Source organism: Mus caroli, unplaced genomic scaffold (assembly GCF_978045245.1).
Source record: "Mus caroli unplaced genomic scaffold, Mus_caroli_1 scaffold_1, whole genome shotgun sequence".
Lineage (NCBI taxonomy): Eukaryota > Metazoa > Chordata > Mammalia > Rodentia > Muridae > Mus > Mus caroli.
Genome location: NW_028227256.1, coordinates 173,406,824 through 173,434,493, shown reverse-complemented (window position 1 = coordinate 173,434,493; position 27,670 = coordinate 173,406,824). Strand labels below are relative to the sequence as shown.

The 27,670-nt window shown below is 42.2% G+C and overlaps 2 protein-coding genes across 2 annotated transcripts in view; one reads left to right on the top strand and one right to left on the bottom strand.

Annotated features, from left to right (window-relative positions):
* The window catches only part of Opn3 (opsin 3), a 30,993-nt gene extending 27,375 nt beyond the window's left edge, over positions 1-3,618 (top strand). Inside the window, exons 2-4 of the mRNA XM_021175208.2 lie at positions 428-747; positions 2,275-2,526; positions 2,892-3,618. Coding sequence (XP_021030867.1) covers positions 428-747; positions 2,275-2,526; positions 2,892-3,155 — 836 coding nt within the window. The 3' untranslated portion in view covers positions 3,156-3,618. The remainder of the gene's footprint in view (positions 1-427; positions 748-2,274; positions 2,527-2,891) is intronic.
* A 1,593-nt stretch (positions 3,619-5,211) lies between these two features.
* The window catches only part of Kmo (kynurenine 3-monooxygenase), a 29,748-nt gene continuing 7,289 nt past the window's right edge, over positions 5,212-27,670 (bottom strand). Inside the window, exons 5-15 of the mRNA XM_021170309.3 lie at positions 23,816-23,864; positions 20,202-20,289; positions 18,172-18,337; positions 16,826-16,897; positions 15,769-15,890; positions 12,407-12,554; positions 10,959-11,016; positions 9,288-9,370; positions 7,641-7,742; positions 7,491-7,550; positions 5,212-6,409 (exon numbers count right to left, since the gene is read on the bottom strand). Of these exons, the coding sequence (XP_021025968.1) occupies positions 6,230-6,409; positions 7,491-7,550; positions 7,641-7,742; positions 9,288-9,370; positions 10,959-11,016; positions 12,407-12,554; positions 15,769-15,890; positions 16,826-16,897; positions 18,172-18,337; positions 20,202-20,289; positions 23,816-23,864 (1,128 nt within the window). The 3' untranslated portion in view covers positions 5,212-6,229. The remainder of the gene's footprint in view (positions 6,410-7,490; positions 7,551-7,640; positions 7,743-9,287; positions 9,371-10,958; positions 11,017-12,406; positions 12,555-15,768; positions 15,891-16,825; positions 16,898-18,171; positions 18,338-20,201; positions 20,290-23,815; positions 23,865-27,670) is intronic.

Below are 27,670 nucleotides of genomic sequence, written 5' to 3'. Positions count from 1 at the left end.
GGTTCTAGAGTGTTCCAGACATTGTGGTGTGGAAGGTGTGCTAAAAAAGTGCAGCTCCTGTCCCGGCAGGTTTTCATGTCATGGCTGGCCCTGAAACAGAGTGGATGAACGGGGGAGCTGGCGGCTTTTTCTGTTCTTTCTCTTTGGCAGAACTTTGGACAGAGGCTGTATCTTTTGGGACTTGGGTGATTTTAGGACTTTGGTCTTTGGCCTACAATCCATGTGCCATTTTAATTCTTCATTTTCTTTTATGGATAAATGCATTCCTAATTGATTTTCCTGGGGAGCCTGGTTTGTTATCACTCTGCATCTCTTGCTGTTTCTAGAGCATCCAATTGGCCTCAGATTCTCTGTACAGTGTTTGTGGTGGGACATAAGGTTTTCCAGGGACTTACCCCTATCCATATTCTTCTTTCCTTTCTTGCAGGGTTCGTTTCCATTACCACCCTCACTGTGCTGGCCTATGAACGTTATATCCGTGTGGTACATGCCAGAGTGATCAACTTTTCCTGGGCCTGGAGGGCCATTACCTATATCTGGCTCTACTCCTTGGCATGGGCAGGCGCGCCTCTCCTGGGCTGGAACAGGTACATCCTAGACGTACATGGACTGGGCTGTACCGTGGACTGGAGATCCAAGGATGCCAACGATTCTTCCTTTGTGCTCTTCCTGTTTCTTGGCTGCCTGGTGGTGCCCATGGGCATCATAGCCCATTGCTACGGCCACATTCTCTATTCTGTTCGAATGGTGAGTTGAAGGCTGCAGATGTCCCTCTCCAAACGATGCCCACATTTGTCATCTGATGTGAAAAGAAACAAACCCTTCCTAGATGATCAGTTAGTCACCCAGAATTGAAAAACTCTGCGGGCGGGCCTTAATCTCAGGTAGAACTTTGCCCTATGAGTCATACCTTAAGCAGACAGCAAGGGATGGCATGGCTCCCTATGCACCACCCTCTAACACCAAAAGAAGCAAGGCAAGGCAGATAGATGGGACATTCCAGTCCACAGCCCACAGCACTCCCAACAGTTAAGGATTCGGAGAGGAAAAGTTACAGTTTCCACTGAATTTATGAATCAGATCATTCCGAGAGCACAGGAACCCACTTACCAGAGACTGGTAGAGGTATAAAGGACTGGAACACACAATGAGCAGGTTGTATGTGGGAACTGGCCACAAAGAGAATGTAGTAACTGACACACAGGCCCAGCAACATGGCAATATTAATTTCAGCCACATGCCATTTCCCAACTGCTGCGTGTCTGTTAGGGTGATTTATATGCGCACTACACGTATAGGTCTATATGACTGATCATAACTAATTTTGGAACAAGTTACCAGCAGAGTAATTCTAAGGGAAGGGGTGAAGGCAGGGAATGTGGCTAACAAAGAGATCTCACTTCAGCCTATGTTATTATTGGAGCAGAGAACTCCATGCAAACAATTGCCCGTGTTTCAAGCGACAGGCTTCTCTCTGTAGAATGCCCATCATGGCACAAGTCTGTGACCCTGTGACCTGGCTGGAGAATTTATGAATCAGTGCTCGAAAAAGCGGTTTCCTCAATCATGAAGAAATTGTTTCTATTCATCCACGAGCCTTTTGTGTTTTCTTTTGGGGACTCAAAAATCTAGATAAAATAATTTATTTTACCTTTATTAAGTAAGTTAGAAAAGCATTTAAAAGCCATTAAAGGGAGTTTGCGAGGTGGTTCCTGTGAGTAAAGCAATTGCTGTTCAGATGTGAGTGCCTACATTCGGATCCCCCAAATCTAGGTAAAGCCAGGTATAGTGTAGTAGTGTATGTCTGTAATGCAATAAGTTCTATAGCAAGATGAGAAATACGGCAGGAGAATCTCTTGAAACTTGCAGGCTAGCTGAGAGACCCCATCTTACCTGGAACAAGGTGGAAGATGGGGGCCTGCATTGGAGGTCGTCCTCCACACATGCACTGTTGGATGCATGTGCCCATCCTCCTCATGCCCCCTTCCCTCTCCTCCTCTCCACTCCCTCTCTTTCATGCACGCACGCACGCACACGCACACACACACACCGTAAAAATTCTAAGGAGCTCTTCATTCAGCTCAACCACAGTAGGTTTTAGCTTGAGAGAACTGAAGACCAGAGAGATAAAGGCCAGGTCCAGCTGCAAGATTTAGGTCAGAAGTCAACCTCCTGTGGTCCTTTACTTTCCCAGAAGACAGGACAAACAATGGTGGCCACTTGCCTGCTCCAAAAGGAAGGGGTCATTTTCAGTCTCATCCTTTCTCCCTACAGCTTCGCTGTGTTGAAGATCTTCAGACCATTCAAGTGATCAAGATGCTAAGATATGAAAAGAAAGTAGCAAAGATGTGCTTTTTGATGGCCTTTGTCTTTCTCACCTGCTGGATGCCTTACATTGTGACCCGCTTCTTGGTGGTCAATGGCTATGGACACCTGGTCACCCCAACTGTATCTATTGTTTCTTATCTCTTTGCTAAATCAAGCACTGTGTACAACCCAGTTATCTACATCTTCATGAACAGAAAGGTAAGCTCTGGCATTACAGACATTCTTTTCCACTCTGGGTAACAAGGAGAGATAGACAACTTAGATGAGTGTCAAGGATAAATAAAGCAACAAATCTAAAGAAAAAGAACCTAAGTCAAGATTGTAAGTGTGGCGGGGAGGTGGCTAAGGGTGTTGGTTACTCTTCTAGCAGACCGGAATTTGAGTCCCAGCACACCCCTGTCAGGTGGTTCACTACTGCCTGTAATGCGAGCTTCAGGGTATGTGATATTCTCTTCTGGCTTCTGCAGGTATCAAATGTGTTCACACACACACACACACACACACACACACACACACACACACCTTAATAACTGACTTTATTGCTCCGTTGTTTCTCTCTGCAGTTTCGGAGGTCCCTTCTGCAGCTCCTGTGCTTCCGCCTGCTGAGATGCCAGCGGCCTGCTAAAAACCTCCCAGCAGCTGAGAGTGAAATGCACATCAGGCCCATCGTGATGTCACAGAAAGATGGGGACAGGCCAAAGAAGAAAGTGACCTTTAACTCTTCCTCCATCATCTTTATCATCACCAGTGATGAGTCCCTGTCAGTCGAGGACAGTGACAGAAGCAGCGCATCTAAGGTTGATGTCATTCAAGTGCGTCCTTTATAAGAATGGAAGACAGAGTCCTATATCAGCCACCACACAATGTCTCTGTCAGGAGTGCCCCAGAGTCCCCATTTGGTGTAATAGTGACAGAACCTCTGTGGCCCTGTGGGAAATCTGAATCGCCCACATGTTGTTTGTATTCAAGAAGCGACTGAGCAAGACAAATTATTTTAACTCAATGGGTGCTTTATAACTTGAGAACCTCCTGGTGGCACAAGATGAGCATCTGGCGTCATCGTCTACTATGCCAGGATTTAATATTTGAATGACTGTATTTGCCAAAGCACATAATACATTTTGTTTATCAAATGTATTTCACTATAAAAATAACAATCTCATATACACGTGTACAAAGACTAGAACATCTGGAGTATGTTGCGGTGTTGAGTCCTGTTCTGTGCCATGATGTGTGTTTGACCAATTAAATTTATTGAAGAGATAATAAATCAATCCCTACTTTTATCTGAAACCCAAAGGCTGTTGTCATGTGTGTAGTATAGCTGCCAGGACTTCAGATCAAGAAAGCCAGTTCCAGAAGATTCTGTAGGAAGCAATGTAGAAAAGCAGAGTCTTCACAGTGGTCATGTGAGTCATTGGTACCGCCCTGGAGAATAGGCATGGGAAACTGGGTATTGAGGGTAGATTGATACCACCATCTATTCATCTCAGAATCAGTTTGACAAAGTATCCTTTCTTTTTAATAAGTTCCCACTTTTCTGTCAAAAGTTCTACACCAGAGGAGGAGTTCCCCATAAACAAAGTATTGTTCAGAGAGAGGTGAAGATAAGTATTTTAGTATGTTAATACCATATATTATTATTATTTAAATTTTACTACATTTATTTAGTGTATGTGTATGCACACACATTCATATCATACTGTGTATGTGGAAATCAGAGGGCAGCTTGTGGGAATCCGTTCTCTCCTTCCACCATGTGGGTGCCAGAGATCACACCTAAGTCATCAGGTTTGGCAGCAAGCTCCTTTCTCATGAGCTACTTCACCAGCTCCACCCAATCTATTATTTAATTTTCATTGTTTATCAGTAGGCTCCAGGTGAGTGAAGAGGACACCTTCCCACGTGTTGTTGTCCATACCTGGGGGAGAACAGAATACCCCACATATGCTCCTCTTTGCAGGGTTACCTTGAGTTGGAAGTCACTGAGCAAAGCAAGAGAAGAAAAGCCACCCCCCCACCCCCCCCACCCCCCACCCCCCCGCCGCATTTGCCAAGGTGACCTCCTAAGGATGCTAGCCCAGGGATTTCAATCCTTTGCTTTGGCATGTGTCTAAAACTTGACTTCCTGCTGAAGCTGATGTAAGTCAGAGCTTTGTAAGCCAGATTACATGTCTTTTGATATGTTTTGTAAAATGTACTAGATGTTTATTTAAGCTCTTTCCCAACAATGGTGCATATTACCCGGATCCCCCTTTTAAATATTCTTTTGTTTTTTTAACTTAAAATTACATCATTTCCTCCCTTCCTTTTTTCCCTCCAACTCCTCCTATTCACCTCCTTGCCTCTTCCAGAAATTTTGGCCTCTAAAGACCTTTAATTCTCTTGCAGAGGCAAGTCTATGTGGTTATGTGCCCAGGGTGCAGGAGCCCAAGGAAGCCGGAGGGGTTGCATCTCCTGGAGCTGAAGTTCTGGGCAGTTGTGAGCTGCCTGAAATGGGTGCTGGGAGCTGAACTAGGAGCCTCTTCAAGAGCAGCACACATACTTAACAACCAAGTCATCTCTCAGCCCATTTTCTGAGCATCTCCCATATGCATATGAAATATACATACATGCTCCTAAACTTCAGTTTGCTTTCCTTTGACAATCTGCCTGTTATATTAGCCATGGCCAATGAACTTAAGATAAATAAAAGGGGGCTGGGGAGATGGCTCAGTGGTTAAGACCACTGACTGCTCTTCCAGGTCCTAAGTTCAATTCCCAGCAACCACATGATGGCTCACAACCATCAGTAATGGGATTTGATGGCCTCTTCTGGTGTGTCTGAAGACAGCTACAGTGTACTCATATAAATAAAATAAAATAAATCTTTAAACAAAAAGATAAATAAAAGGAACAATTGTTCTGTTTATTTTTGCAGTGCTGGTGAATCTAACCCAGGGTCCTATGCAGGTTACATAAGCGCTCTTCCACAGTGCTACATCCCTTACCAGGAAAACAATGATTTTTCTTTCCCAACACATCAAACATAGATTGTTAAGACCCAAGGATGTCTTTGACATTATGGGAAATGCCAATTTGTTTTATCTTTATTTCCTCAGGTTTTGATTTCCTAGTTAACTATTATGGCAGCTCTCAGAATTGACAATGAAAAGAACTTCTAAGGGTCCCAGTCAGCCAGCTTAGAGAAGACAGAAGCAGAGAGGGTATCTGTGCACTGCACTCTGATGACGAAGTTAACTTCTGCGTCTGTCTGTGGGACAGTCAAGGAATCACTTCTGTACGTCTGAAGTGGACTAAACTGTGTCTCCATGCTTCTGGAAAACACCCTCCTACCTCTTCTCCTCCCTGCTATAAATTTATTACTACTAACAACCCTTTCCCATCCTTCACTTAGAATGCCATTGATAGCTCTTTCCTTCTTTTTAAAAACATAATAATTCTCAGGTCTGGAGACTGGGAAATAAAACAGATATATCCTGGAACTCTTCAGAACACCTTGTCTCTCATTCTCAGCTCTACCATAGCAAGTGGCTATGAGCCTGCAAGCCCCATCTACTGCCATAAAGAGGAAGTAGCACTAGGCAAGCAGTGTTGTTGATCCTATATTGTCCTCTCCAGGAAAAAAACATGGGTTCTTTGGGGAAGTGAAACTTCCCAAAATTGCATATTTAAATTTAAAGTGGCCCAGCCCAAGCACGCAAACTGATGAGACCCTATCAAAACAGATTCTTCCCTCGCTCAGCTGACAAATACACAAACTCCTCACCAAACTTAATTCTAGGCTGACAATTAGTTTCCAGTAGTGAACTGAATATGCAATGGAGACATGCTTTTCACCCTTGAGACTGAAGAGGAATCAAACATTTGCTACCCAGAACTATGACACTATGAATTTGTCCTAGTAACTCCATGGAACTTGCAGAGAAATGTCTGTACTCCTAGTCCAGTAGCCAGTGGTTCCCATCCAGGCAGGTCTTCTCAAGAACTCCAGAGGTCTCAGGGACAGATGGTGCACAAGTAGGTAGGAGCCTCCAATGGCTATCAGGGACCCAAGGACAAAGAGTCCTCTGTTTATCACCTGCAAGCACAGCAAAAATCCAAAACTTTCTCTCACCTAACTTGAGGCTCACGGTTATGGCTAGCAAGTCCCTGGAGTTGGCCCCACCCACACCCCTAGAACAGGCAGATATGTGCTATGTCCAGCTTTTATGAGGGTGCTGGGGATGTCTTATAATCGTGCAGGAAGTACCTTACCAACTGAGCAACCAACTTTCTCAGCCCTTTCGTATTTGTTTTTACAGAGGTAGAACTTACAGATAGATCTTGATTCTTTCCAAACCATTCCCTACACAGTGAAGGGATCTAGGTAAAATCCTAGCCTGGGTGTTTAAGCCTTCTTAGGTCTCTCAGATTTCCTTAAGCACATCTTATTCCCACGTCAGCAGGATGATGAATGTCCTACTTGCCTCTCCAGCTTCCATACAGCCATTCCTACACCCTGGGCCTCCTGGCTCATGTTTCTTCATTCCTCATTCTCTAGCCACTCCCATATTCTCCTTGCAGTGGCTCATGGAGCATCCCCCACCATATCTGTCCACCTTTTCTATTAGCCCCTGAGCTACATGTAGGGTAAGGGACAGCATCTTGTTCATCAAAGTATCTGGTGCAGTATACATGCATCCAATAAAACTATCAATAGATAAAATTCCCCAAAGCAGTCAGGAATTGGAACTGCTTTCAATAGCACCTCTGGCTCAATGGCTCAAGAGGCATGCATTGCTGTGTTCTACACTACATTCCAGTAGGCAGTGTTTTATAAATGATACAGTTGGGTCTAATTTTACAAGTTAAGCCTACAAAGATACCACATAATGCAAAAGTTTAAGAATGGATCACGTAGCTAATACAAAGTAAAAAGCTGAGAAATATCAGCCCCAGTTTCCTCTTCAATTTCTCTTTGCTTCCCTGCCGTGCACCCCCCACCGCACCCCCATCACGTAGAGTGTGTGCTCTATACTCTGTAGGCTCAAGACAGGTTTTATCTGGAAGATAAGCATGTCTCTGTCCTGTCGTGTCCATATTTCCCTGACAGAAGTGTGACCATGAAACTGTATGACATTTCAACAGATCATGTTTTTCAATAGCTTTTTTTTCCCAACCTTTTTTTGCCAATGCCAACGCAGCACTGCCTCATGGTATCTTATTCTGGTGAAGGCGACCTGCAGGGAGATTTAAAAAGCATCTGGTGTGTTCTTCAATAGCTAAACAGAGGTCCTCTAGTGAGGGGAAGTCTTTAATCCAGTACTTACCATGGTATAGAGAGGGATAAAGGTAGAGGGCATGATCGCGTGAAGAAATTTATCCAGGAGCTTTTGGAACAGGAACCACCTAGAGTTGACATGCGCTCGCATCTGTAATGACATGAGTCTTAAAAAGACTATCTGGAATGAAGCACCTCTATTTCCTTATAACAACATACTACTGTTCTTCATTCACAGTTGTCACAATCACAGATGCTAACAAAAGAGTCAAATAAAATCTCATTTTCCAAATAATTATTTCCAAGGCCTCTTAACAAATTTTAGTAGTACAAGACATTACCTTGAAAATGAACAAAATCTCGTCTGGTTTTATCCCAGAAGACAATTACAATGTAAAAACCTTTGTTTTGACAAAAGATTTACTGAACCAGAATTTCTAGCGACCTATGAGCTCACAGATCTGATCAATTTCTGTTGCCCGCTACTTAATGGGCAACAAGGATTACTTACAGCCATGTCTGTCCTTGTTTATATTACATCTTAGAACAAGAGCGTTGTAGCCATCTGGGTCTTGCTGTGTGTGTGTGTGTGTGTGTGTGTGTGTGTGTGTGTGTGTGCTTACATGAGCATGTATACACACATACACACATGTGTAGGTTTGCACACTTCTATATGCATGTGCATGCAGAGACTAGAAGTGTGTCCTGTTCTGTCACTCTCCCCCTTATTCCAGGAGGCAGAGTCTCTCACTGAACTTGGAGATTTGCTCACATCAAGCAAGGCCCTCACACTCTGTAGCTACAAAGTGCATGACTATACCCAGCTCTTTTCCCATGCTTCCTGGGGAAAGGAACGGAGGCCTTCCTGCTTGGGCAGCAAGTGCCCTCATCCAGAATTGTCTCTTAGCCTGTGACCTACTTTTAAAGTCAGGCAATAGATATCAATGATGTCTTCCAGAGTCTTCTAGAACTCTGTCATATGTGACACAACTATGCACAAGTTGAAGTCCACATTATTTCTTTCTGTCTTCAAGAGAAATGAGAACGGTCACAGTTTCCCCTGTTTATTGTGTAAATTTTTTTCCATTCCACTATTTTTAAAGCAATAACAACAACCATTCTTCACGAATGTATAATGGAATGAATGTATAAGTCTTAAAAGGGATCAGCTTTCTGATCAAGAATTCCGTTGGTTTGACACATTGTTTTTATTCTATGGTGTTCTAAAGAGTCAGGATATCCTGTTAAAAAGTCATTCAATATTTTTAAGGTCCCACAATTATTTTAATGTATCTTAAATTCATATTCCAGGAGAATAGAGTATGGCCAAATCCTAAATGCCTGAAATTTGGATTTGTGAAATTTTAGATATTTTGTCATCCTTAGCTATCTGGCTGTTTTCTATGTATTCCTGAAATGTAGGCAGACAGGATGTGTAGGAGTCTTTGCCATTGGCTACATAGTAACACTCTACCTATATTTAAAGATTGTTTTGTGTTTGCTTGTGTGTGTGTGTGTGTGTGTGTGTGCGCGTGCGCGCACAGGTGCATGCTCACGAGTCTATTTGTGTATACACGTGTGTTCTTGTCCATACATATTTTTATACAGCATATAGGAGATAGGGATGGAGCAAAGGAAAATAAAAGAGCCTTCTAGTCTATAGGTTAACCATCATATGGAGCCAAACTTTGCTCACCTCTATGTAATTGTACATAGATAGGTCTGAAATTGCATGGTCATCCGGGATCCTAAATCTTGAGAATTCAGGAAGGCACATACCTAGAAGCCAAAATTAAATAAAATATATATGTATTTAAAACAATCTACCAAAAATAAATGCTGTGGAGATATCTCAGTGGTTAGGAGCACTGGCTGCTCTTCCAGATGTCCTGAGCTCAAATCCCAGCACCCACTGTGGGTGGATCACATCCACCTATAACTCAGTTCAGATCTAATGCCCTCTTCTGGCCTCCAAGGGTATCTATGCTACTTTAGTCGCTTCTCTAGTTATAGAAACAATAACTCTGCATGCTCATATGCATTAAAAATATTTTCAAAAAGCAAAATAAAATAAAATGTTAAAAAAATATATACTGGTCTCCAGCTAGGTCAAACTAAGCAGTGTTCCCACTAGCAACGTATTAATCTTGTAAAACTATTGATTACCCCAACAGTCTACAAGTATTGAGCAATGCCTATAGAGTATTTCCTGTTGTGATCAAATAAATCTTAAAATAAAGCTCATTTTAGACAATTGGTTGTTAAAATTGTCATTTCCCATATTTCACAAATGGAAAATAATTCAGTGATGGTTAATCTATACTGTGAACTTGATCAGATTTAGGATTACCATGGAAACACATCTCTGGGTGTGTGTTTATAGGAATGATTTTCAGAGAGGCAGAACTGAAAGAAGAGAAAAGACCTACCCTTAGTACAGGGAGCACTACCCAACGTGCTGGCATAATAAAATGAACAAAAAGGAGAAAGCAGACCAAATGCCAGCAAGTCTTTCTGCTTCCTGACTGGGATGCACTCTGCCTCATACCTCTGACTCCACAGCATCCCAGTCCCACGAACTCCCATAGATCCTCACTCTGTAAACTGAATCTTTTCCTCTTCATGTTGTGTCTCTCATTATAAAAAACAAGTAACTCTGTGCTCATGCAGTGCCTTTACATGATGCTTACTCCTTATTTATTACCCTTTCTTGTGCATCTTTGGGAGCTTAAGTGCTTATGAGGGTGTGTTGTGAAGGCTGTAAGCACATGTGGGCTACTGAGGCGGGAAGGGAGAGAGAGGTGCACAGCTCCACCATGATTTGCTGCCCTGAGTTTTCATCTGTGGATGAATCACTGCAGGGTCCTGGTCTTAGGGTGGGTCATAGTGTCCCTCGAAGGCCCACGTATGACATGCTTGCTCTCCAGGTAAGGGTTGCCTTGCAGGGGTGAGGCCTGCCAAGAGACCCTTGGGTCACTGGAGGCATGCCCTTGGAGGGGACTGTGGGTCACAGTCTCTCTTTCACTTCCAGACCTCCTGGTGAGTGAGTGGTCCTGGTGCCTCACCGGGATGCTGCCTCTCCACAGGCCTAGTGCAAAGGGGTCAACTGATCACAGAGTAGAACTTCTGAAATGGAGAGCCACAGTGAGCCTTTTCTCTAGGTTGATTACCCCTGGCATTGTTACAGTAATGGAGAGGTGACCAGTATGGATGGAGCTCCCTGAATCCTGGGCTTTCCTCTCTGAATGCTCACTGTCTGGGATAAGCAATGCCTGTGGCAGAGATGTTATTCACATGCCAGGATCATAAATAGGCTCGCCATTAGTCACCTGGCCTAGTCCATGTCCCACTGAGAAGGTGCACTTACTAAGATTATTATTGAACTTGTCCATTAATTCATCAAATACCAAGCAGTCTTCAAAGCCCTGAAACAAGAGAAATGGGTCAAAGATGAGGCAGAAATAATGAAACATCTTATAGCAATTATGAACAGAACTAGTATTAGCAGGTATAACGCACAGGCTGTGGATCCTTAGTACATAACCGATAGGTTCTTATCTGATATCTAATCATGATGCAAAGACCAGCAGCTGGGCCGTGGTTCAGTCTTTGCCCCACTGATATCTGTAATGAGTATAGTGATTCTGAAATTAATGGAAAGATCAATACATCTGTGATGTGGGTAGATCTCAATGCTTCTTTAAGACTAATAATTACATTTCTCTACCATGAGTTAGTTTTAAACTATTCAGGCCTTTAAGATTCGTGTTTAGAATGATTTTATGATCTAAGCATATAGTTCAACAGTAGAGGACTGCACCTGCCACACAATAGACCTTAGGTTCAATCCCCACTGCCGCTAAAATAATTAATAGTAGGGTCAAATTAACTTAGTTCCTATAACTCAAACCTAATGCAAATGTTGAGTATGAAGAACTTCAGGAACTAGTAAGATGACAGTGCGACAAAGAATAGGAACCCTGAGTACTGTACTTCCATTATCTACAAATTCAAACTGCAGTTTTAGACACAACAAAAAATATATTTTCATATCAAATATAGTGATAGCATTTGAAATAAGTAATGTCTGCAGATTCTTTAAGGCGTGGCAACTTAGAAACATGTGATCACAAATAAGGCCAAGACAACGGTTTTAAATTTTTACTTAAAAATAATGTGTCTTCTCTCTACAAGTATTGGAATGGACACCTAATAAAACTGTAGCGTTACAGTGAATGGGTGGGGATCAGGTACGTTATGCAAAATACTTTGTGTAGTGACTCCTGAAGGCAAGATTTGAACTAATGCTGGAACCTGGGCATATGTACACAATGTTACAACTGATGCTTTGCGTATTGTCTTATGAATCAAAGGGCTTGCAACTGCTTTGTGAGAAGCTTACAAGCATATTTTACTTGGAATATAGTTTATTATTCAAGCAAAATATGACTAGTGATTGCTAAGCTATTGTCACATGTACATGTATAAACATGCAAGAAGTTAATGAGATTCTCCAACATTAACATCTAATAAAGCAGCACTACATCTTACAAATCTCTTTCTACCTAGGATAGCAAAATTGTCATGAAGGGAGTAGTATTCCATTGGAAGCTGTGCTTTCCTCTACTGAGTTAGTGTATCAAATAGTCTGGATCCTTCGTGGAGTTGAAATCACCCTGACTGAGCAGCTGGAGAGACGAGCCAGTGGGCTGTGTTCTTGGAACAGTGAAGATGGTTTAGAGCTCTTATTGAGGATTTACTGCTGGAGGTAGACTTGGAGTGTTCTAGGAGCCATCCTACAGGAAAAGAACTCACCGCATTCATTCCTTGCCCAAAAAATGGGACAATGGCATGAGCGGCATCTCCCATCAGCACACAGTGTGACTTCAGGTGGAAGGGAGAGCACTTCACTGATATCATGGGCTGGGCAGGCAACAGAAAGAAATCTCTCATGAGGGATTGCCTTTGGAAGAAAGCAACAGGAATACAGAAAGGTTACTTGTGTGCCAAGCACCGCTAAGTTTTTCCAGGTTTATTGGCTTCATTACCATGATATCTTGCTGAAAAACAAACAAACAAACAAAAACAAAACAAAACAACAAAAACCAAGAATGCCAACAGTAAAACATCAAAGGAAGGAAGGAAATGCAGTTCAATGGAAGAAGGCTCACTTAACATATGCAAGGCCCTGGTCCATTGCCCAGAAACAGGGGAAACAAAGAAAAGGGAAAATGAAGTTTCTTCTAGGCTTAAATTCCACTCTTCTGGGGCTAAGAAGATGGCTAATTTCATAAAAGGCTGGCCATGTAAGTATGAGTAGCTGAGTCCACAGTCTTAATTTCCATGCAAAAAGCCATGTATGGTGATACCTGTGTAACATACAGGATATGGCTGTAGTATGTGTGTCTATAATCCCAGCACTGAGTGCAAGGAGAGACAGGAGGGTTCCTGGGGCTGAATGACAAGCATTCTACTGCCAGATTTTGGGCATTTATTCACTGTGTTACAACCAAAATGTGTGTCAGTAATTTGTAGAAAAGATTCACAAGCTACTTATACTTGAAATATGTTTCAGTCACCAATACAATATTTGACTAGTGCTTGTCTAGATTGCCTATTCATCAAACCCAAGGTATTCATCTTGCCGACAAGCTAGTCTACTTCATAGACGAGCTTCCGGTTCAATCACAGACCCGATCTTCAAAACTATGGTGGAGAGCCATAATACTGGTGGAAGACAGCCAGGATTACCTTTTCACCTCCAGGAAGATGCACATATGTGTGGGCACATGAACATTTGGACCACCTCCACATGGACATCACCATAAAAACATGTATACACTCAAGTCCACTGTTCCAATCACCATTATTTGTGATAATGTTAATCACACACGGAAGGTCAAGTCTGGCAGCATTTAAATAATTTGAAATGTGACATGTATGTATCATGTCATAAAAGCATTGTTATGTACATGAGCATGTTAGTGTTTTCAAATGTATTGTTATGTGTTAGGCTGTCTTCAAAAACACCAGTGTATTTTTGACTCTTGTGAACAAAAGGCACAGTGCATTTTACTAGACCACAGCAAACAGATACTAAGTTAGTGTGAATCCTTGTGTATTAAGAGATGGGTAACAGTAAGCAAAATCCTGTCTGAGGAGGTTTTAATAAGTCGGCCAATGTGTATAAGACTTCAATGGACTGAAGTCAACCGAACATCTCTATTGATGAGCATGGTGAGTCTAAACACAAAGAAACCTTTGTTATTTGCGAAGCATCCACAGAGGTTTTTTTTAGAAACTATAAATACAGAAACACTACATGTCCTCAAGAGTCGTAAGTCTGGGGCCATCAAGCTGACTAGGCAGGGGAAGGTGCTTGCTGGCTAGCCTGATGTCCTGAGTTCAGTCCCCAGGAACCACATGATGGAAAGCAAGAACTGACTCCTGCAAGTTGTCCTCTGACTGGGTGTGCCTGCCCAGTGCCCCCTTTCCAGCAAATAAACAAACGTGTAATGTAATTTAAAAAACATTTAAAGAACGTGAGGTCTGGCTAAAGATGCAAGAAATGACCGTGGAATAATTTTAAACTACGTAAGAGCTAAATTTGGTGTGCAAACAGGTTCTCTTCAAGGGTGGAAAGTTGTGGATCTACATAGACCAGGAACTAGTGACACCTGGCAGTTTTGTTTTTTTAAAGGTTTATTTATTTTGTGCATATGAGTACACCGTAGCTGTCTTCAGACACACCAAAAGATCCCATTACAGATGGTTGTGAGCCACCATGTGGTTGTTGGGAATTAAACTCAGGACCTCTGGAAGAGCAGTTGGTGCTCTTAACGACTGAGCCATCTCTCAAACCCCCACCTGGCAGTTTTTAAGTCCTGCTATGGACCAGGGTCACACTTTCCCTTTTACACAGTTAGCTGTAGATTCTGTAACTCCACTATCAGAAAGGCACCTTGGTCCAGGCATCAAAGGTCCAAGCTGGGAAGTATGAGGCAGAAGGAAGTTTGCAATATTACTGTAAACCAGGCCTGGTGGCACATGTGTTCTCAGAATCAAAGGCCGAGGAAGGACTCTTGGTGCCAAGTCGGCTTAGGCTACTCAGAAACAAAAACAACTCCTGTTCCTCTTTAGCCTGATTGCTCATGTGTCCCAAATTCATGTGTAGAACCCAAATCCTCAGTGTGATGGTAGCTGCAGCCAGGAACTTGGGAGCTAATTCACTCACTCACTTGTGAGTCTGGAACCCAGAGCAAATGGGATTTATGTCCTTACAAAATCCCCTCCGTCATAGGAGTTCTCGAAGGCGGAAGGTGCCCTTTTTGTGAGCCAGGAAATAGCTCTCACTGTGGTGCCTTAATTTTGAATAGCTCAGCTTCCAAAAACTGGGAGAGATGGGTCCTGTCAATTCTAAGTCACGAAATGTGTGGAAGGCTAGATAGATAAGACTCTTCCTGTAGTGTTGTTCTGTCTTCCCAGAGCAAACACTGGAGTATAAGCAAGCCAGCTGTTGCTTCTGTTGCGGGGTGTGGTGGTGGTGGTGGGGTGCTAGAGGAGTTGGAGGATGCAAAGTCCTTCAATGGGACCATACAGCAAAGTACGTGTGGAGGGTGATGCTGACAAGGGCCAGTTGAGCAGCAGATCATAAGCCAGCTATCTATCTAACTCACTCAGCAATGGGTGGGACAGAACTTAATCAGTGTCACCAATTTTTACAAGGATCTTACTCAGTCCTTCACCAACTGGCCCAAGTAGGTAGGCTTGTGTTCAAAGCATTTCGTCCCAAGGAGCCCTGAGCATCAGAAAACACATGACTAGGAAAGGGACAGACCTGAGCCCTGCATCTGCTTTGTCACTCACGTATCTCCATCTCTCGATAAGAAGACATCGAAACGAGTCTTGTGGCCCAGGTAGCCTGAGGAAGGCCCAGTGATGCTTGTGCTTGTGTTTTCAGGATAAACTAAGCCCAGTTTTTTTTTTTTTTTTTTTTTTTTTTTTTTACAGAATCTCCACTTACAACAGAGAGCCCACTTAGACTTTGCTCTAACGCTGGCTTCCAGCCAGTGTGTTTTAGATTTTTTTTTTTTTTGAGAAAAATCGAAATAGTTTTGTTTGAATTTGAACAACTCAAACCAAAGAAATTAACAGTGCAGTTTCACATGAAGACTTACTCTCCCATCAGAGGGATAGCATCTGGAAAGTTCTTCTGGAAGAAGTCCAGCACATCGCTGCGTGTTGGAAGTCTTTCAAACTCCTCAAAGGGCATGAACAAGGTGCATGTGAAAGATTTGTCCTGAGAAGGAGAGGAACAAGGTGAGAGAAAACACATACCTGTGATGTTGGCACTAAGGGTGGACCGCTAAACCACAGGGCTCTTGCTGGGACTAAGATGTCCTAGAGGGGAATTTCCAACTCAGCTTTGTCACTTTTCCCTGGAGGAAAGAGCGGCTGTGTCTCAGAGGTGCTCCTTGCCTCCTGGGTCACCTGGAGAATTGCTACCCTGAAAACCTTCCATGTTCACCAAGTAAATACTGCAGTCCTTACATGGCTTAGATTGGTCAATGTGGGTTTTTTCCCCCTCCTTGTTTTCTTCCTCTTAAGACATATTGATCCTGTGATAGACAGCCACAGGAAGAAAAAGACTACCAGAGAACACACAGCAAGCTGGCTATATAAGGAAAGATCCTAGAGACAAATGAAAGAACACACACACACACACACACACACACACACACACACGCACGCACTTGCATGTACACCCTAATTCTCCATACACCTTAAAAACTGGAATTTCTTTCTGATACATAACCTAAATCTCTTTTGTCTTTGCTGTGCCCACTTGCTCCTAGACTGCCTCTAATGCAGATGACAGCACCATAGATATGGGCTCTTCATTATTCACATAAGTACAGTCTTCTTTCCAAAGTAAACATTTAACTTGCTTCCAGTTCTTCCTCAGAAGCCCAAAACTTCAAAGACATGATCATTAAATATATTAAATATGAGATCAACTAGGTACATAAATGTCCAACACAAAAGTAAGTGATAAAAATATTATATATAAATATTTTATATATAAACATTATATGTTACATATAAAATATTATATATATAAACAGTACACACAAACACACACACACACACACACACACACACACACATATATATATATATATATATATATATATATATACACATATACATATCCTATAAGAATTTGTACATTACCATGTTCGGAAGGGCGATCATCATATAGGCATTTCTAGGCCAAATGTGAAGACAGTTAGGTTCCATGGCGTACTGCAGGGCAAAGAGCACAGGTTCAATTAATGTAGCTCATCTCTTCTGCTGCTTTGCACCTTCCTCTGCAGCATTCTAGACCAACCCCATAGATATGGTACATTGCATGTGTGTTACTGAATGAAGTAGACACTGTCTTAGAAAATACTTTGGGTTCCATCCTTAGACAAGCTTTTCATAACCATTTATTCCAAGACTGGAGAGCATACTATTATGAGATATTCTTTCTCTTTCACCCTGTCTTTCTACGCATATAAATATGCATGCATATTTACATATATATGCAGTATACATATGTATGTCCATGTACATAAAAATATATGCATATAAAACATACATGTGGCTAGATGCATATGTATGTGGGATTCTATGCAATTGATGCATATGTATGTGGGATTCTATGCAATTGCTTTGCCCTTAGTGCTTTTATAGATTGGGCAATTTATGCTTCCCCATTCTTTTTTATTCTGTGAGCTCTCTAATTTTTATTGAGATGCTTTTGAAACAGTAGTTTGAATTTATATATTCATTGTACATGAGACTAAGTTATATAAGAACATTTTCAAACAGATAAATATTACAGTTTGAGCATGTACCTGCCCCTTCCTCCTCCTTCTCAACCTGCTAATTCTCTTTGCTCTCCTAGGCTGGTTCTTTCCTACTGTCACATATGTGACTGTATGTGGCTATATAGAATTTAGGAGCTACCTGTAAAAGAGACATGTGCTACTTTTCTTGAAGTAGCTTACTCTACTCAATATGATTATCTCTAGTTGTGGCCATTTTCCTGCAAATGGCAGAACTTCATTCTTTTTCTTTTTTTTTTAATTAGATATTTTCTTCATTTACATTTCAAATGCTATCCCGAAAGTCCCTTATACCCTCCCCCCACCGCCCTACTCCCCAACCCACCCACTCCTGCTTCCTGGCCCTGGCATTGCCCTGTACTGGGGCATATGATCTTCTCAAGACCAGGGGCCTCTCCTCCCATTGATGGCCTACTAGGCCATCCTCTGCTACATATGCAACTAGAGACACAGTTCTGGGGGGTACTGGTTAGTTCATATTGTTGATCCTCCTATAGGGTTGCAGACCCCTTTAGCTCCTTGGGTACTTTCTCTAGCTCCTTCATTAAGGGCCCTGTGTTCCATCCAATAGATGACTGTGAGCATCCACTTCTGTATTTGCCAGGCACTGGCACAGCCTCACAAGAGACAGCTATCTCAGGGTCCTGTCAGCAAAATCTTGTTGGCATATGCAATAGTGTTTGATACCTCCCCATTCTTAGGTGGAATTGTCAACTCCATGTATCCATGAGGGATATATTGCTGAGTGTAATCAAAGCGGGGCTTCTTCATCAGGTGGGCTCTGACAGTTGAATAGGCTCCATCACACCCTACAACGAGGTCACATGTGACATCTCGGGGAACCTTGTCAGGTCTGAAAACAGAATGAAACATCAAACAAAACAAAACAAAACAAAACAAACAAATAGCAAAACCAGTAACATATTTCCACGTGGATGTAAAAAGCAAACTCTAGAGGTAACCCCAAAAACTCACTTTACACATGTAATTTGAAGCCGGACTTTATCTAACTTGAAACAACAGATTTAAGATGAAGATGAAAATGCTTGTCCCAGACATGGCTTTGCTTTTGAAAATGAGAATAATGTACATCTACCCAGTTACTAAGGCAAATGTGCTCTCCGGAAGTGTGAGAGCTGAAGGATGGAAATATAGAGAAAAGGGGAAAGCTGTCACAGAGTGTAGGGGCAAGCACATCTGTAAGTCCAAGTATGCAAATGAACTAACTCCTGAGCATCTGCAGAGATGTGAGCAGGAGCAGGGTTTGCTCCAGGAAACAGGCTCAGCTTCAGTAAAGGATACCAGACAATGAACGGAAGAACAGAACACACTGGTCTCCTGTTGACCTCTAAGATTGGTTCCAGAATATCCCTATCGGCAGAGACTCAAGTTCCTTATGTCAAACAGCACAGCATTTGCAGATGTCCTACACACACCCTCTTGGATGCTTCAACTTCTCTCTAGAAATGCTGTGTGTTCATCTTTAGGGAACAAGGACAAGAGAAAAAGCCTGTGCATGACCAACACAGAGAAATTTTAGTTTTGTGCTTTCTTAGAGATGCAAATCTCTGTTTTGGATAGTTCTGATCTGAGGCTGGTTGTACCAGTGATTCAAGAGTCTGTATATAGCCGGGCGTGGTGGCGCATGCCTTTAATCCCAGCACTCGGGAGGCAGAGGCAGGCGGATTTATGAGTTCAAGGCCAGCCTGGTCTACAAAGTGAGTTCCAGAACAGCCAGGGCTCTACAGAGAAACACTGTCTCAAAAAACCAAAAAAAAAAAAAAAAAAAAAAAAGTCTGTATATAAGGAAGGTTAACTATGCAATACATAGAAGGCAAAGGGGGAGGAGCGAAGAACCATTTTGGAGATAAAGGCAAAAGTTTAAATTCCTGGTTCTGGCAAAAGGAGAAAATGATTTCTTACACTAGAAAGATGACGATGGATAAATGGCAGTTTCAGGAAACTGACTGTTCAGTTTGAAGTGGAAGAGGGGACACACAGAGAATGGCAGTAGCCCACATATGCAGCGACAAGGTCTCGACACAATTATGCCCCAGGAAGAAGAAAGAGACTGTAGAACCAGGAGAAGAAAGACACGCTGGTGACAACGCACAGATTTAATGAGTGGAAGCAGGGGAGGGTGCACCTTAAGCGACCGTGACTATGCTGCAAGAGCACCAGGGAAGACAATAGAGGTGAGCAAGGCATCTATGAATCTGAGATAACGCCACTGTTCCGTCATTGGGACATCACTGATCAGGCACTTGCTGAGACGGAGGATGAGAAAAGGGCCTGGATGTACATGATAACGCTAGCTAGAATTTACAAACGATTGTGTAACTGTTGACTGGACGCATGGCATTCTGAAAGTGGGACATTAGAGGACCTAGAACTGACCGAGGACGGGCAAGGAAATCCCACTACGTAAGAGGACAGGAGACACAAGGCAGGGTAGGGACACCGATTTCCAAAGAGGAGAAAGTCTGAACAGAGAACGGTAGCTGGAGCATGGAAACGAAGAAAAATTACCAGGTCTGGGTATTCAGCAAGTATCCGCGATTATTGTCAAACAAAAACTCAGTGGTTGTGAACACTATTTGAATTTTCACTTCAGTAATTGTTTAACGCTTCCAAAAGAGCCAGAGAACAAAGTTTATGAGCAGAGTTCTCCATTCCTACCCTTGCCCTCTGAAGTCAAAATCCTAAAGAGCAATTACCCGAGCACTGTGAGTACCCCTTCCTCCGGAATGCATTTCGACAGCTTGTGGCCAAAGTGCACCTTCGCATTGGCGTAGGACTCCACGGCTGAGGGAGGAAAGAGAAGGTAAATAGAACCGAGGTGCAACTGTGGCTTCACATAACCACATGGAAACGATGGTCATTTCCCCTGAATAGTAAACAGAGATGCTGCTTAGTAAATTTACTGATTTTTTTATTTGCAACAGGGTCTTGGTAGCACAATTGTGAACTCGCTGTGTGTACCCCAGGCTAGTCTTGAGTTTACAATCCCCGGCTCTACCACCTGAGCGCCGGGCTTCCGAGTGTGTACCGACCATGCCAGAGAAGATACTTTTATTTCGCTTAACCCGAATTTGTTAAAATGGTAACTGGACAACTGTTTTGTGGGTAGTCTAGTATAAGTTTTAATAATATAGACAAACAGAAAACAGCTGTTGTCACTTTTTAAAAAATCCACCAAACTCCTGCACCCTAGTGACTGTTTGTGCCTTTGAAAAGAAACAGTTGTCACATATGTTATTATGAAAGGTGCCTTTTTAGCTTGATTTGTGACTAGAAATGTTCAACCACTATGAATGTCTGCTATGTGTGTGTCTCTCTCTCCTCTCGGCTTCTGATTTATTGGTATTATAAGTACAACAGATGAACACCGAGAAACTATAAAACCAGCAGACCTTGGTGTGGTTGTGTATGCCTGTGGTTACATCACTCAGGAGGCTAAAGCAGGAAGGTAATGAGTTCAAGGTCAGCCTCAGCTACATAGTAAGCCTGTGTCTCAAAAGCAAAAAGGAATTAAAAAGAAATAAGAAATTCTTTTTATCTCATTGCTGCAGAAATTAGAGTTTATCTGATACAGTTAGGGTGTCCTTTTTTTAATTAACTTTTTTAAATACCAGGTTACATAAAGCCATTCCCATACAATTAGAATATTACACACACGGCTGGCATTTGTGGTCCGAAACTGGACATGCAACTTTAGGAGGGTCACTGGGAAGAGCACTACCTAAGAAACTTGAGAGTTACTTCTAGAAAAAGATCTTTACAAGTGTCTTGATACAGGAGTTATTGAATGTCCCAAACATACTGATCTATGCTTTCCTTATTATTAATTCTGAATGAATAAATAAACCATGAAACCATTGTCCATGAAAAGTAGATGTATCTGAGAATGACTTTAACTGCAATGCTTTCATAAGGGAGGTGATTTAGTTTGAGAAAAGTATTTATAATTGATCAAATATATGGAATGGGTGGATCACATGTTTCATGCCTTGCAAAGAAATGAAGAGTTTTATATGCCAAACAATACTTAGGTCAGGGACTATATATATATATATATATATATATATATATATATATATATGTAAATACACACACACCTTTATTAATTTAGAGCCCGTGAAGAAGCAGATCCCTAGAGAAAAACAGTTTGGGAATGTCTGTCATGTCTACCAAGACTGTACCTTTTTTTTTTTTTTTAATATTTCAGCTCTTTAGTGTTAGCATGTATTTCATATATAATATTAAAATCAGAAATTGAGTCATTAAAGAGCAAAGCCTTTGGAATAAACAGACTAAAGCTCAAGTCTAGATTCTACCACTTATGTCAGCGAGATCTAAGATCTCTAAGCTGTCATTTTGCTATTTGTAAGGCCGAGATAAACTTAATTCCCACCTCACACAGTTGTTGAGAGAACTGTGGAAATTATTGCTTGTGAACCACGTGCTTATCGTGACTGGTGCTTCAGTATCAACTTGCTATAATCACGATCTTAGTAAATTCAGAGGTTGTTGAACAGATCTGCTACATTGCTATTCCTAAAAACTGCTTGATGTTTATCTTTCTAAAGACCAACAGGGATGTGTGTAATAAACTGGTCCCACTTCATCCATCATCTAACTAAAAGATAGTTCCAAATATAACTGGAGATGTAATTAATTCTGTGGGACATCAAACTTTCTGACAACTCAAAGGTTTCTAGGATGAATCAAGAAGGGTTGGCTAAGAAGGCAGTAGAAGCCCAACAAAAGGGAAACCAAGCTCCGTACTGAGAACCAAGTCAACTACCCAGGGCTAGAGAAGTCGTAGATCTGGACGAGAACCTACAACCTCAACTCTACTAAACTAACACGATACTTATACCCACAAATAAGTGTAGTTCTCACTCCTCATCAAGGAGACTTGTCTCTGTGACAGATAGAGATCATTATAGAAAACCACAACCAATCAAAACACAGAGCTGTGGAGCCATCCCGAAGTGTACATATAGAAAACATCCCTGTATGTAAGGCTCGGGGAGCTTCATGGAAGGGGGTTGGGGAGATTGTGAGAGCCACAGGCTCAGAGAGTTTGCTGTGAGTCTGGGTCTCCTGTTGTCAGAAACTACACCCATAAAGACTCACCACATGCCTGCCTAAGCGTGAGCTGAGCAAGGACCTGCAACAAAGTGGATGGGGGAAAGCCTATGGGGTCTCAACCCTATGCAGAGAGGACTGTAGGCGATTAAGGAATGCCAGGAACGGGAGGAGTCAATTGTCTTTCCCAGGGAGGAGTATACCACATGGCTGTCTAACACCAAATGGTCAGCTCTAAAAACACACACAAATAGCATTAAGCAGACTGAAAAGATTATATTTAGGAATATATATGTATGTGTACACACACATACACACACACATGCCTGCAACAACAATGAATGACAAAAGAGACCTTGTATTTGAGAGGGAGTAAGGAGCAGGTAGGTAACTGGAAAGTTTTGAAGTGAGGAAAGGGAAGGAAGAAATGATGTCATTATATGATCTCAAAAGCAAAAGAAGTTTTTAAAATTAAAAATAAAAGATAGTAGGGATTGTGAGGGTTACTTTCTGCTCATAGTGAGACTGTTCAGAATAATCTCTGAACTGGTATAACTAACTGTTCAATTTAATGAGGAGTGAAAGGTTCAGTGGGTTAGAGGTTATCAAGGGTGTGGGGCACTGGTTCCCTAAACTACAGATGTACTTAAACAGCTGGTTATCTTTCTGTTTATGGGTGGTTGGTCCTCTCCAGTTATTCAGAGAACAAAACTTGAGAGCTAGAACTTGATTTCTTGCATCTTATTCTTTCTCAGTATCCTCTATATAACCTGTTTGGTCTCCTTGAGACATGAGTCTGCCTTCCCCTTCACCACACAGCTTCCTAACTTTGCCCCAGGCCTTGGTTTGGCATTCAGGGGCTATGGCAATGCCCTCAAGGCTGTAACCTCTCAGCCTACATATCTTCACTCCCTGATATGCACATCTGATAGAGCACCAGAGCACCTGGCAAGCTGTCAGCTTATGTCTCTTGACCCACTGGACTATGAGTGCTTGACTGAACAGAGTGTGATACAATTACAATGTCTAGGGACTGAATTATTGTCACTTAGGTAAGTGATGAGACAGAGACTCTGTGACAATCTTACTGCTACTTTTCAAGGGCCCTGTACTGTACATGAGCTTACTTTTTATAACCCATAAAAAGGAACAGCAACCAAACCCTCGTAAGTCATGTGACAACCCGAATATTCTCAAGGGCTTTACCCAATCTGGTGAACAAAAGTGGTAGGCTTACCAGTCAGCAGGTCCTTGTTTAAGTTTTCTCTGCTTATTGAAAGGATATACTGTAAGAAAAACAAAGTAGACATTGTTTCTGGAGAGTGGGCAAATGTAACTCTAAGTTACTCAGCAAGAAGAAATATTCACTATTTAGCTGATTGTTATAAACTAGTTTTAGAACCATTTAGCTAAGTAGTATGGTAATAATTATGATAATAATAAACAACTTTAATCAAATATTCTTAATATAATATCTAACATTTTATCTTAGGTGTTCTCAAATTTTCATACTGTAAAAATTAAACCTCATACAGTGAAAATATTAGTTTCATTAGCATAATTTTAACAACATTGTAAATTGCATATTTCCATCAGAGCTCCCTAAATATGGTGGCTACATTGTTTTGCTACTGACAACATCAGAGTAAATGCGCTTTTAAAAATATCTACTTCCAAGTCCTTTATTTCAGAGAAAACTGTGTGACGGTAACATGGGTTGGGGTGGGTGAGGACAGCCTCTCACTATGACTTATATTGGCTATTTTAGACATTGTGGTAAATTGTAGCAGGTTGACTGTCCTTTAATGCAATGCACATGCTATGTCTAGGGACCATAATGCTTTAAGCATCAGTTAAAATGTTTTATTTTTAGTTTGGTTTAAAAGCAGAACCAAAAATCAAGTAAAATAAAGACTGACGCGTAATAATAAATCTGGGGTTGTTGTATTCACCTTCACACCAGTAAAGTCATAAAAAGTTAAGCTTAAATATTTATCTTTTAAAAATATCCATCATGGACCCTGAATGTCAAAATTCAGTCTTATGAGTTAGAGTGAATTTGGGGTAGTGGTGGCCCACTCCTTTAATCCCAGCACTTGGGAGGCACAGCCAGGCAGATCTCTATGCATATGAGGCCAGCCTGACCTACAGAGTGAGTTCCAGGACAGCCAGGGTTACACAGAGAAGCCCTGTCTCCGTCTCCACAAATAAAGCCAAAGGAACAGGCACAGATGGGGTCAGAATGAATTCATTGTTTAACTGTTTAAAACATATCGTTTTTCCAAATTAGAGAAGACCCCAGAGTTTTCAACACAAAAATGCTAACTTGCGTCTCTTCCTCTCATTCTGAAGCAGAAACTTGATCTTAACAATCAAATCTAAACTTGGTACAAAGATGGCTCAGTCATCACACAGTGACAGTGGCTGAGGAGGTGCTTGCTGTTAGAACTAGCTAATTTAGTGTGTGTGTTCAGAGTGTGCAAGGATTGTCAGCATGAGCAAGGCCCCAGCCTCCACTCCTGGCACAGCGAGGGAACATTATAAAGGATGGTAAGAAATATTCCAGTGGTAAAGCTTTGTTTAAGTCAATGTGGTGAAAAGATTCTTTGCATGCTAGTTATAGGGCTTTTTGTGCCATGGGAATCAATAGAACATATCCATCCAATAGGACCACCAGAACTTCTCCATCCCGTCCATTTTAGCTGTTTGGATGGCATTGCCCCAGAAGCAAGAGCTGGTATTGTTCCTGCCACAGTACATGCAACACCCATTCTAAAAGGCTAATCCCTAGAGGTCACTGTGAAAAAAAACCCCACAAGGATAAGACCCAAGTTAGACCATTTATTTGGAGATCGGTAATGCAATAGTTTTAGCGCAGACCACTTCAAACACAACACAGTGCTTTCAAAGGAGACTGCTTCACACTAAGGGAGCATGGGAACCCAGAAGCATAGGAATGTGACCACAGCTTTGTCCACCCACCTCTGTGTATTACACATCATCGTGACAGTTACCAGGGCAGGCCGGGAGGGAGAGGGAAATGTACAAAAGCCAGGGAACATCTGTACGTGGTGTGGGGGAAAGAGTCAAGAGACAAACAGCTAGAGGATGAAGGACCAGGAAGGATTTGGGGAGTCAGGTTTTCATGTCATGCATATCCAAACTGTGTATCTTGTACAAATTGCTTCCTCCATGGCCCAGAGCTCTCCAGTAGACTCATCCTCTATCCCTTTTTCCCCTCTCTCCTTCTCACCTTGTCTCCTTGTCACTCTCTGTTCCTTTCTTTGTGTCTTTGTGTGTAATGTTGAGTGAAATGGGTATGGAAGTCATTGAGTGTCCTGCCTTGTCGTTCTCAGCCTTATTCCTCTGAGACTGGCTTTCAATGAACCTGGAGCCAGGTTAGCAGCCAGCTAGTCCTGGTGATTCTCCTGTCGCTGCACCCCACAGCACTGGGATTGCAGGGATAGGTGTGCCTGTGCCTGGCTTTTTATGTGGGTACTGGGTTATTGAGGGTGTGTTTTTATTTCTCTCTCTCCTTTCTCTCTCTCTCTCTCTCTCTCTCTCTCTCTCTCTCTCTCTCTCTCTCTCTCTCTGTATGTGTGTTTGTGTGTGAATACAGGAACCCGTGGAGGTCAGAAGAGGGTGCTGGCCTCCCCAAAGCTGGAGTTACAGGTGGTTATGAGCATCCCAATGTGAGAGCTGGTACCTGAACTCAGACCCTCTGGAACAGTAGTAAGTGCTCTTATCCGCTGAGCTGTGTCTCCAGACTAGATGCTAGGAGATTGAACTCGGGGCCTCATGCTTGCTCAGCAAGTGGTCTTACTCTCTAAGTCCTCTTCCCAGACCCAGTGCATGTTCTTTTGAAGACGTTGCATGCATAAGGACTGAGGAAGTGGTGGCTTTCACATCTGGATCTTAGTGGCTGCAAAGAGGTGCAGAGAGCCTGCAGAGGCCAAAAGAAGCCTGTCTCCCTGAAAATGTGTAGAAGTCTTGGGGGTCCCAAGGATGACTGGATTTCCTCAGGCAGAGCAATTGAGTGGGTCAAAGCAACTTGATGTAGTTCTTAAAAGGCAAGGTGGCCTTTTTGTTTAACTCAAACACAACGAATGTCAATGCAATCACGCAGACACTGAAGGACTGACTAGCATGGCTGTAAACCTACCAGTCACCCAGTTTGTAAGAATTGAGAAATAGCAGTGGAGGTGGGGAAGGGACCACTTCCACCCTATTGTAGTGAAAGCTCTAAAATTGGAACTCCCACACACACCTGCTCCCTCTTGGGGGGATCAAGAAAGCCTTGTGGCTTCTGGTCCCAGTCGCTCTCTTTATCTAGTTTCTCTAGTATTTGAAGTACTATTAGAATGACTTTGTTTACTGATAGGTGATTCCCTCTGGCATGAGCTCAGTTGGATGGCTCAGCCTCCTCAGGATGCTCCATGGTAATGCAAAGGAAGAGTGAGATGAGATTGTGAATCAGATAGCAATGGGGTTGGCTATAGGCAGTGCTGCCTGGCTTCCTGGTCACACCATTGGGAAAGAAGCTGCCTTATTTTTGCCTTGATAAATCTCACACGAGCTGTTTCCTTTTCTATGAAGTATGGCAGCTGGATTCAAGTTCAATAAGTCTAAAGATTCTGCTATGCTTGAATGAACATACATCTCTCCTCCGAACCTCTGAATAGACTTTGCATTTCAGATTTAAGTCTTAGAAATGAAGTCTCACCCAGTTTTCATCCATTTGGTTAGGTTAATTCTGATTTGCTACTGATTTAAAATCCCTACAAAGTGTTTCAAACTTCCTCTGTAGCCTTCTTGTAAACTACAACTTCCCCCTTTTCTCCAAACCACTTTCCCATTTCCTGTCCATACCACACAACGAAGTTCCCCTTGTCTTATTCTGCTGATGCCTCTTCCCAGAAACCCTTGTCCTTGACTGTCCCTTGTCCTTCAGAAGAATGTGAACCTTATTTGAGCTCTGTGATTCATAAGCCTCCATAAAAATAAAGCAAACTGGAATCCCCCTCTCTACTGTGGATATTTGGAGCCTTCATTTTCTCTCAGAGAAATAAACTCAGAGGGTATAATTAGATGT